This window comes from Zonotrichia albicollis, chromosome 7 (genome assembly GCF_047830755.1).
Source record: "Zonotrichia albicollis isolate bZonAlb1 chromosome 7, bZonAlb1.hap1, whole genome shotgun sequence".
In the NCBI taxonomy this organism is placed as follows: domain Eukaryota; kingdom Metazoa; phylum Chordata; class Aves; order Passeriformes; family Passerellidae; genus Zonotrichia; species Zonotrichia albicollis.
The window spans coordinates 17,886,142-17,897,199 of record NC_133825.1 but is presented as its reverse complement, the minus strand read 5'-3'; the positions used below and the strand labels follow the sequence as shown (position 1 = coordinate 17,897,199).

The 11,058-nt window shown below is 47.7% G+C and overlaps 1 protein-coding gene across 1 annotated transcript in view; it reads left to right on the top strand.

Annotated features, from left to right (window-relative positions):
* Nucleotides 1–329: 329 nt before the first annotated feature.
* CDH23 (cadherin related 23) overlaps nt 330–11,058 on the top strand; it is a 209,763-nt gene continuing 199,034 nt past the window's right edge. Inside the window, exons 1-2 of the mRNA XM_074544462.1 lie at nt 330–590; nt 10,459–10,536. Of these exons, the coding sequence (XP_074400563.1) occupies nt 383–590; nt 10,459–10,536 (286 nt within the window). The 5' untranslated portion in view covers nt 330–382. The remainder of the gene's footprint in view (nt 591–10,458; nt 10,537–11,058) is intronic.

The window sequence follows — 11,058 nt, the reverse complement described above, 5'->3', positions numbered from 1 at the left end:
TGCAAGGGGTATTTGCCTGCTTGTTCTGCAGGAGGTGAGTGGAGGGGAAGGGTCCCAAGCCGTGGCAGGGGGGTGCAATGAGCTGATTTTTAATGTCCCGTCCAATCCAAGCCATTCTGATTCCCAAGCAAGGCTCTAGGACGGGCTTTAATAGCATAAACTGTGCTTATTTAAGCATTTTAACCCAAAATGGTTGTGATGGGGTGGTGAAGCTCCCAAAGCCCTGCCCTTCCTGGGATCCAGGAGTGTGGATTCACCTCCTGGGTGCGAGGCTCGGTGCCACTGCAGGTGCATTTTGTGGCATTTCCAAGGCGGCAGGAAATGGGGTGAAACGGGGGAGTTTGGCCATTTTCCCAAAAACTGCTGGTGGGGAGGTCTCGGAATGGGGAGGACACGGAAGGGTTTGGCGGGGATCGGCAGGTACAGGCTCCGGGGGAGCGGCGGCTGGGCTGGAACCTCCGTCTGTCCATCCATCCGTCCGTGTGTCCGTCCGTGCGTCTCTCTCGGCAGCCGTGCCCGGATCGCTTTCCCCGCGCTCATCCATCATTCATTTCCCCGCTCCGAGCCCTGCCAGCTGCTCCCGCGCACAGGTCAGAGAAACAACAAAATTAACAACAACAAAAAAAACCTTTAAAAAAAAGAGAGAGAAACCCCAACGCGAGCGAAACGCGCCGAGGCGGAGTTGAACTTTGCGCACCCGGGATGAAGTTGGGCTTGGGCAGGCGGGGGCGAGAGGGGATTTTGGGGTCTGAGAGGGGATTTTGGGGGCTCGGAGGGGTCGGGAGGGGGGCAAGGAGGAGTTTCACCGGTGCCGAATTGCCGGTGCCGAATTGGCGGTACCTGGCGAGGGGCGCTGCGCCGCCCGCGTCAGTGCATCCCTCCCCTTCCTCCTCCTCCGCGGCTCACGCAGGGCGCAGGGGGGGCATGGGGGGTCGCCGCTGACACCGGGCTCCGAGACAGCACCGCAGGTAATGCCCCGCCGCTCCTCCTCGGGATTTATCCACCCCGGTGGGATGCGGGGGATGCGGGCATCACCCCTGTGTGCGCATCACCCCTGCGCGGGCATCACCCCTTCCCTTCCCCTCCCGGGGCGCTTCTTGCCGCGTTCTCCCTTCCCAAACCTCCCCGCCTTGCTTTAAACCAAAATAATCTTTTTCAGTGCTCTCATTGCTGTTATTTCGGGCGGGGGTCTCGCCCAGCGCCGCGGTTCCTTTGCCCAACCTCGGTCGCTTTTCCCCAAAATCCCCGCTGTGAAGGAGCGGCGGTGCCCGCTGTCCTGCGGCCACCCCCGGCTCCCAGCCGGAGTTCGGGATCTGCCGGGAGAGCAGCAAAGTTTCTGGGACGAGCGGGGCTGGAACTTCGTCCCGGCCGTAGGATTTTCAAATCCCCTCCCAGCATCGCATGGGGATGGGAGGCGAAGCCTTGCCGAGCGCCAAACTTGCCCGGAGAATTTGGAGAAAGCGCTTCATTTTATTTTATTTTTACCCCCTGGTTCTTTACTTGCTGCAACCCTCAAAACCTGCAGTCTTTCTTCTCTTTACATCCCACCTCTCCTTTACCAGCCATCGGCTGGAGGAGAGGGATGCTGGAACGGGACGTTCCCTGTGCTGATGTGCATTCTCTTTGTTGTGGGGTTGCGGTTTTTCCCTTCCCTTTTCCTCCTTTTCCCCCTTCCCCCCCCCCTTTTCCCCCTTTTCTTGCCTTTCTTCTCTTTTTTTTCCCCTTTTTTTTCCTTTTTTTCCCTCGGCAGCGCTTGCTGCTCACGCCGATCCCGGCTCCTTCCCGAGATCTCCCCGGAGCATCCTGCAGGAGCCCGGGATGCTCCGTGCATGTGGGATGGAGCTGCTGCACTGAGACGCTTTAATTTTAATTTTTTGGGGTTTTTTTTTGGGGGGGGTGTGAGCCGGGGATGAAGCACTCCCGTGGGATTTGTGCAAATCCAGCTGGCTGTTTCGGTAGAGTGAGTTTTGCCTTTGTGTCTCCTTCCCTGCTGTCCTGGGGAAGGAGGGGAGGAGAAAATCCCTGTGCAGTTCCATTTTCCTTCACCATCCTGTTCCCTCCCTCCATCCCCAGCACAAAGCTTTCTTTTTTTCCTGAAGGACTCGTGAAAAATACAATGTTTCAAGCGCAAGTTGTAAAACCTTATCTTTGTGGGAAACTGTAAAAATTGACGCTTCCCCTTCTTTTATTTTATTTTTATTAGTTGTTTGTGCATTTTTTTTGGAGATAAGTGGGAGCAACAATGTCTGGATGAGGTGGGAGCTGGGGAGGGCTCCCAGCCCTGTCCCTTTGCTCAGGAGCATCCTCAGGGTGCAGCACCAGAACCATTCCAGCTGAAATCATCTCCAGAGGGATGCCCAGGGCATGACAGCTCCTCTGGGCAAGGAAAAAGGGCAATCCTGAAAATCCTGCCATCCTACAACCCTGCCATCCTGATCAACTGGAGGGAAAGGACCTCCTAAAAAGGATTCTCTTTATGAAGTTTCCTAGGTGCTCAGCGCAGATGGTCTGGAGCACAGATTGTTTTTGGATTTAAGGAGCTTTAGGCTGTGGGGCTGGCTGGGTGAGGGGGCTGGCCTGTGGCCCCTGGTTGGGGTGTGAAACATCCCAGCTGCTCACAGCCAGCTCCATGAGCAACCCAAAACTTCCCTGCTTTTCCCCACTACACCATCCTGCTTCCTCCAGTCACACTTCTAATATTGCTGCAGGAAAAATAGGATAATTTTGGGGTTTTTGTGGCCCAGCACCTACAAATTCCTGCCTTTGAGCTGGTGTTGTCATCTGACTCCATTTCAGGGTGTGGAAATGGGGAAAAACTGGCAATTCCAATGGTTAAGACCCAAATTTTGCAGATGTCCTGAATCTTGCCAGGGGTTTGGTCAGGGTGGGCATTTATCCATGGGCTTGATGTTTCACTGTGGGCAGGAGATGTTTGTCCATGGGCTTCCTCTAGTAAGGCTTTTAATATTGTTGCAGGAATAATAGGGTCATTTTGGGGTTTTTGGGGCCCAGCACCTATAAAATTCCTGCCTGTCATCTGACTGCATTTCAGGGTATAGATTCTGCATCTGAAATAGGGAAAAGCTGGGAATTCCAATGGTTAAGACCCAAATTTTGTAGGTATCCTGGATCTTAGCAGGGGTTTGGTAAAGACCAGGGGCTGGGGTAGCATTTATCCATGAGATTGTTGCTTCAATGTGTGCAGGAGATGTTTGTTCATGGGCTTCCTCTAGTAAGACTTTTAATATTGTTGCAGGAATAATAGGATTATTGGGGGGATTTTGTGGCCCAACACCTACAGCCTTTGTGCTGGTGTTATCTGACTCAATTTCAGGGTGTAGAAATGGGGAAAAACTGGGAATTCCAATGGTACAGGAATTATTATGGGGTTTTTGTGGCCCAGCACCTACAAAATTCCTGCCTTTGTGCTGGTGTTGTTACCTGACTGCATTTCAGGTGTAGATTCTGCGTCTGAAATGGGGAAAAACTGGGAATTCCCATGGTTAGGACCCAAATTTTGCAGATATCCTGGATCTTAGCAGGGGTTTGGGCAGGGTGAGCATTTATCCATGGGCTTGATGTTTCATGTGAGCAGGAGATGTTGGTTCATGGGCTTCTTCCAGTAAGACTTCAAATAATGTTGCAGGGAAAAGAGGATTATTTGGGGTTTATGTGGCCCAGGACCTACAACCTGGTGCTGGTGTTATCTGACTCCATTTCAGGGTGTAGAAATGGGAAAAACTGGGAATTCCCGTGGTTAGGACCCAAATTTTGCAGATATCCTGGATCTTAGCAGGGGTTTGTTGAAGACCAGGTGTTGGGGTAGCATTTATCCATGGGCTTGATGCTTCAGTATGACAGGAGATGTTTGTTCGTGGGCTTCCTCCAGTGAGGAAGGAGAAATTGTGTCATTTTGGGGTTTTTGTGGCCCAGCACCTACAAAACTCCTGCCTGTCATCTGACTCCATTTCAGGGTGTAGATTCTGCATAACGAACTGCTGTCATTAATCCCAATAACTTCATTAACCCAACAATCCATCCCTGCTGCCCCTCCTTGTCTTCCCATTCCCCCCCTGCTCTCTGGGGCTGCTCCTTGACACTGAGGTGTGAAAGCAGCCAGGACTGCTTGGTTTGGATGAGGCAAGAGATGGCCTGGGAGCCTTTGCAGCTCTGCTTCATCAGCGTGAAGGGGTTTTTATTTATTTTGTTGTATTTTTTCACCCTTCTTCCGAAGCATCCCTTTCCCCACTCTGTTTCCAAGATCTAAAATTCCAGTTACCATAGGCCTGAGCAAAACCTGCTGCTTTTCTTTAGTGCTGCAAACTGCCAGTCTGGAGCTGGGGGCAGCTGGAGGCCCTAAGGGAGGTGGGATAAAATCCCACAGACAGAGCCCTGGGCTTTGCTGTGTTGATTCCCAGTTTTGGAGCAGCCCAGGAGCCTCTTGGCTCGGTCTCCTTGCTCCATCCCAGCCCTCCTCCTGGCTCAGGAGCTGCTGCTCCAGCTGAAGAGAGGTTTTGTGATGGAAAGTGGTTGCTATGATGCCTATGGTGATTAGCAACCAGTGCTGGAGGCTCCCTTGAGCCAGGGCTGCCCCACTTACAAAGGAAGAAATTGGGAATTCCTACTTTTCTCTGCCCAAAAGTGAAGTTTCCCTCACCATGGAGGGGTGGGTGGCAGTGCCTGATGCAGCAGGGAGTGGCAGCTCTCTTCCCAAAGCTCCCAGGGTGTTATTTTAGCACCCCATGGGTGCAGCAGTTGAGTTGGACGCATTCTGTGGCTTTTCCTTGGAGATGCCACAGGTGTGGTGAAAGGTTTGAGTGTTGCTTATGCACAGCTGGAGGGTTGTTGGGATTGTCTGTGTCAGGGGCTTGGAAAACCATGTAATTCCCACACCCCTGGAATTCCCCACGTCATTCCCAAACCCCTGGCATTCCCAAACCCATGTAATTCCCCATTTCATGGGAAAACTCATGTTATTCCCCATGGCATTCTCCATGACATTCCCCCAAACCCATGTCATACCTAAACCCACGTAATTTCCCGTGGCATTCCCAAACCCATGGCATTCCCCTTGTCATTTCCAAGCACGTTTCATTCCCAAAACCATGTGATTTCCCATGTCATGGGACAACTCATGTCATTCTTTCTCAAACCCATGGCATTCCCCATGTCATGGGACAACCCGTGGCCTTCCCCAAACCTATGGCATTCCCCAAACCCCTGTCATTCCCCAAACCCATGTGATTCCCCCAACCCATGGCACTCCCCATTTAATGGGAAAACCCATGGCATCCCCCATGTCATTCCCAGTGCCATTTCCCAAACCCATGGCATTTCCCAAACCCATAGCATTCCCCATGTCATGGCACAACCCGTGGCATTCCCCAAGTCATTCCCCAAACCCATGGCATTCCCCATTTCGTGAGAAAACCCATGGCATTCCCCATGTCATTCCCAGTGTCATTTCCAAACACGTCGTTCCCCATGTCATTTCGCAAGCCCATGTCATTCTCAAATCCATGGCATTCCCATGTCACTCATTCCCAAACTGATGGCATTCCCCATTTCATGGGAAAATTAATGTCATTTCCCATGTCATTCCCAAACCCATGTCATTTCCTATGTCATTCTCAAATCCATGTCATTCCCGTGTCATTTCCCAAGCCTGTGTCATTTCCCAAACCCCTGGCATTCTCCAAACCCATGGCATTCCCCATGTCATTCCCTAAACCGATGTCATTCCCAAACCCATGGCATTTCCCATGTCATTCCCTGTGGCATTTCCCAAACCCATGTAATTTCTAAACCCCTGTCATTCCCAGTGTCATTCCCAAACCCATGTCATTCCCCATGTCATTTCCTCTGTCATTCTCCAAACTCCTGTCATTCCTTATGTCATTTCCCAAACCCGTGGCATTTCCAAACCCATGGCATTCCCAAACCCATGGCATTTCCCATGTGATGAGACAACCCATGTCGTTATCCATGGCATTTCCCAAACCCATGTCATTTCCATGGCATTCCCAAAACCCATGTCATTCCAAACTCCTGTCATTCCTCATGTCATTTCCAACCCCATGTCATTTCCTCTGTCATTGCCCAAACCCCTGTTATTCCTCATGTCATTTCCAAACCCGTGTCGTTTCTGGTGTCATTCCCAAACCCATGGCATTCCCCCAACCCATGGCATTTCCCATGTCATTCCCAAACCCATGCAATTCCCCATGTCATTTCCAACCCCATGTCATTTCCTCTGTCGTTCCCTAAACCCCTGTCATTTCCCAAACTCATGCCATTCCCAAGCCCATGGAACTCCCCAAACCCCTGTCATTTCCAACTCCATGCCATTTCCCATGCCATTTCCCAAAGCCATGCCATTCCCAACCCAGCCCAGCCTTCCTGCAAGGACTGGGCAGTTCAAAGCTGGCATTTCCTCCTGGGCCTGGGTTTTTGGTGAAACGATGCCTCAGTGTCATTCTGCAGCTAATCCTTGTTTCCTGTGGGAAAGCAAATGTCTGGAAGCACCAAGCAAAATACTTAAGTACTTCCACTCCTGCCCTTGGTTTAAAATGGGAATAAGCTGCTGGAAAGTGAGGGAAACTTTTGGGTGTTAAGTGAGGAGCAGCCCCAGCTTTTTCCCTGGAGGAAGAAAGGTTTGAGTGCCCCAGCTGGGGAATGCAGAGCGTTGTGGGGAGAAAATATTCCTGGCTCAACCTCAGCTTTAGTTTTTGGGGTGAAAGAAGGAGAGAAAGGGTTTTCCATGCTCTTTTTCTCCTACAAACACCCTCTCGGGTGGGTGGTGACAGGTGCCAGCAGCTGTGTCCCTTATTCCCTGTGGGAATACATATTTCCCCTCCCCTGTGCAAGCCAATATCCTGGCCTGTATTTATTTAACAGGGAAATTTTATTTCCTTTCGCCGCAGGGAATAGAAAGCAAAAAAAAAAAATTAAAAAAAAAGAAGGGGGCAAATTTTTTCACTGGGAACAAATCTCATTTTCAAGAGTCCTGACAAAATGAGCCATAAAATTACAATATTTCAAAGTGCTTTGTAATTCTAGCGTGGATGGCTCTTCATCATGGAATCTGAAAGCTCAGAAAATATAAAACTCATTAGATTAAAATAAACCACCTACCGCACGGGAGAAAAGCTTATTTATCAATATCAATTTACTTCTGATTACCCTGTTCTGCAATTTGTTATTTTTGGGAATTATGATTTGGGTATGGCTCACGCCAACATGGAGGTGGGAATAAAAAAAAAAAAAAAAATCAGGATTAACTTGTAATTTATTTTTTTTTTTATTTTGAATTGTGCTTATTGTAAAGCCCTGGCCAAGAGGCAATAATGAGGAGAAAAGGTGCATTTCTAGCAGTGCTGTTTTTGAGGAGCAGAGGGGAAGCAGGAGAGGCTGGTTTTTTGGTGTGAGGGGTGGTGTTAGCCATGTGCTTGGCCAAAGGGGATGCCAGGGATGGTTTTTGGGATGTGGTCCTTGCTGGGCCAGCTCTTGGATGCTCTCCCAGGTGGCCCCAGTGATGGAGGAAGCCTGGGATATATTTTATGAAAAATCTTTTTTCTAGAATTTTTTTTCTCCTGAGAAGCTGAGAAGCCTCAGAATTAAAAATTCTAGCAAAAAGATTTTTCATGAAATAAGTTTGTGACACAGCTGGGGACATCCTGGTGACACCTCTGGTATCTCCACCCCACCTCCCCATCCAATCCTCTGGGGAGACACTGCTGTCCCTCTTTGGGACACTTCATGGCAGGAAAAGGGCAGTTTTTGGGGAGGCACCCCCAGTTCTCTCCTGTGGCACTTTGGGAGGTTTGATTCACACTTCCATTCACAGAGCGAGTGGATGGAATTCTGAGGCTTGAGCAGCTTTGGAAATCATCATTCCTTTGGAAATTCTGGGGCTTGAGCTTTGAAGCCCTGGATTTTTTTTGCACTGTGGTGTTTCCTCAGCTTCCCATCTCTGGAGGCTCTGTGAGCAGAGGGGAAACCTCTGGTTTAACATCAGAGCCTTGGCAGGCAGGAGGAGACAGCACCTGAGCTCCCAGGGACATTATCATGCTGGGGACTGCACAGAGTGCTTCCTCCAAAGAGCCTCTTTCAGGCACAAGGTGCAATTTAATCTGCTCTTAGTCACAATTTTTTAAGTTCTCCTCAGAGACTCCTGGATCCCGTTCCTTAAATGTGCAATATTCGAGTGAGGCATCTCAAAGAACCAGTGAAGAGCTGCAATATTAATGAAGACAGAGAAAATCAAAATGACATTTCAGGCAATTACTGACATAATGAAGTGACTGACTTGGAATATCCAATATTTAGATTTATCATGGCACTCGAACGGGGATGCTGTCAGCTGCTTTTATTCCTACATCACATAAATTGTTTCTCCACTGCCCTGGTGCTTTTTAAACACGGGCTGTGAAGCTGGGAAATCATGTTCACGCTCACTTGGGCTGATAGTGGTGCTGTTTGAGAACAAAGTTAGTGTTTTCCTCTGGCATTCTGGCACTGCAGAAGGCACGGGAGCTCATTTCCATCTCATCCTCTCTGGCTGCAGCACCAAGAGCTTGGGCTCTGCATTCTGGGCTGGGTGCGGGGCTCTGGAACAAAGATGCTGAGGTTTCCTCCTCCCCAAAACCTATTAAAGCAGGGGGAAAATTGAGATGTTTGGTGTTTTTTCCTAATCACAAGAATCCATTCTGCTTTGCTTGGCCAAATGCAAGGATTTAAAGGGCTTGTCAGGATGCCTGGCTCTGGGGAAAGTGGCCATTTTTTCCTTTAGAAACAAACCCAAAATTGGGCGTTTGGGTGCTCTGTTGACACTGAGCATAAGTCAGCAGCTTATTGTGGGGAGGAGGTTTAAACTCTTCTGCCCTGGCTGTGTTTTCTGGGGTGATGGGCATGATTACACCTGAATGTTTTCTCAGGCTTGTGCTGAAATACCTGAAGGTGCACAAAACACACCACAGCACCGTTTTTCTTGTCTAGGCACAAGACCTCTTCATCCCAGAGAGACTCTCCGTAGCAAAATAGCAGGAGAAATTAGAATTTCAGGCCCTTTCTGCGGTGACAGAGTTGTTAGGAGCTGTCTCCTGTGACACATCCATCAGTAAAAATAAAATAGGTGTAGCTGTGGCTTTGGAGCTCCTTCAGGAGGGTTCCCTTGAGTGGTATTTTCGTGGTCCATGTGTGGTATTTTTGGGGTCCCCAGATGAAGGAGGAATTGAGAATTTGACTCTATGTGCTTAGAAGGCAAATTTATGATTTATATTTATTATTATTTATTTTATTTATTATATGTACTTATATTAAATAATGTTATACTAAACATTATGTTTAGTCATTGGGCATTGTATTGCATTGGGTATTGTATTTACAGCAAGAATTGCTGGGAGAAGAAAATTTGTCTGTAGTATCAAGGTGGTAATGGTTACGTTGCCTTGGGTTACTGCTTTTGAAAGTATTTTGTAACTCTTTTTAATCACTAATGAATTATGTAATTTTATGATTTTTTGGACCATTTATAAAAGCTTAAATCAAATCTAAGGCAATTATTCCGCTTCTGTCAATAATATTGCCAAATGCACTCCTTATGGTAATCTCAAGAAAGACAGTTTACCAGATATCCCATTCTTGTGCTTGATTAAATATGCCCCAATGAAGGCAGGAATGATGAATCTGAGTCCATGTTCTCAGAAGGCTAATTTATTATTTTATGATACTATATTATATTAAAGAATGCTATACTATACTAAAAAATACAGAAAGGACACTTACAGAATGCTAAAAAGATAATAATGAAAACTCGTGAGTCTTTCCAGAGTCCCAGCACAGCTTGGCCCTGATTGGCCAATGAGTGAAAACAACTCACAGAAACACAATAAAACAATCACCTGTGGGTAAACAATCTCCAAACACATTATTATACTCTATTATATTAAAGAATATTATATTATACTATACTAAAGAATACAGAAAGGACACTTACACAATGCTAAAAAGATAATAATGAAAACTCATGACTCTTTCCAGAGTCTGACGCATCTTGGCCCTGATTGGCCAAAGAGTGAAAACAATTCACATGAAACTAATGTAACAATCACCTGTTGGATAAGCAATCTCCAAACACATTCCCCATGAGCACAACACAGGAGAAGCGAATGAGATAAGAATTGTTTTCCTTTTTCTCTGAGGCTTCTCAACTTCCCAGGAGATACATCCTGGGCAAAGGGATTTTTCCAGAAAAGGTGACAGTGGGGGAGCAGAAAGGAAAAAATGGGGCCTGTCCAGCAGGTGAACCCTGGTTTCCATGGCCAAGAGGACCTTGGAAGCAGAGCACTGATGTCCTGAGGGCTCTCCTGTGGCACAGCCTGCACCCTGCGCCTGATGTAGGGACTCCAGGTCACATCTGTCTGTTCTGGGTTTGACAGTGCCTCTCTTGTTTGACAGGAGCCATGAAGCGCCCCGTGGCTGCTGCTGCTGCCCACCTCCTGCCTGCCCTGCTGCTCCTGGAGCTGGTCTCTCCAGGTACGTGGTGTGAAAAATGCCAACCACTTGCTTTTTTAAAATTTTAACAGTTTAACAGTAATAAAATGGTTATAAAAATAATGATATAATTAGAATAATAATAATTCGGACAATTTGGATTAGGACAATATGAGACAATAAAAACAGAGAGTTACAGACAGTCCAGGCACCTCTTTCTGGGCAAAATAAGCCCGAAAAAGGCCCCACGTTAACAGAGGATTAACCCTTAAAAGCAACAGCCGGTTGCATATTCATACACCTTATCCATGATGCATAACTTCCATTCAAACACAGGATTCTGTCTGGGCAGTGTCAGCTTCTTCCTTATAATCCCAAACAGCATCTTCAGGTCTGAGTGAGGCAGGAAGAAGTTCGTTTCTTCTGATAACAGAGCAATTAATTCTCTTTCTCTGAAAGATTCGGGTGTCCTGGGCTGCTACCTGGTGTAAATACCTCATTCCTTTTTTAAAAAAAATATCCCACATACATAGTTCCTATTTTAACATTTTGTTATAACCTAAA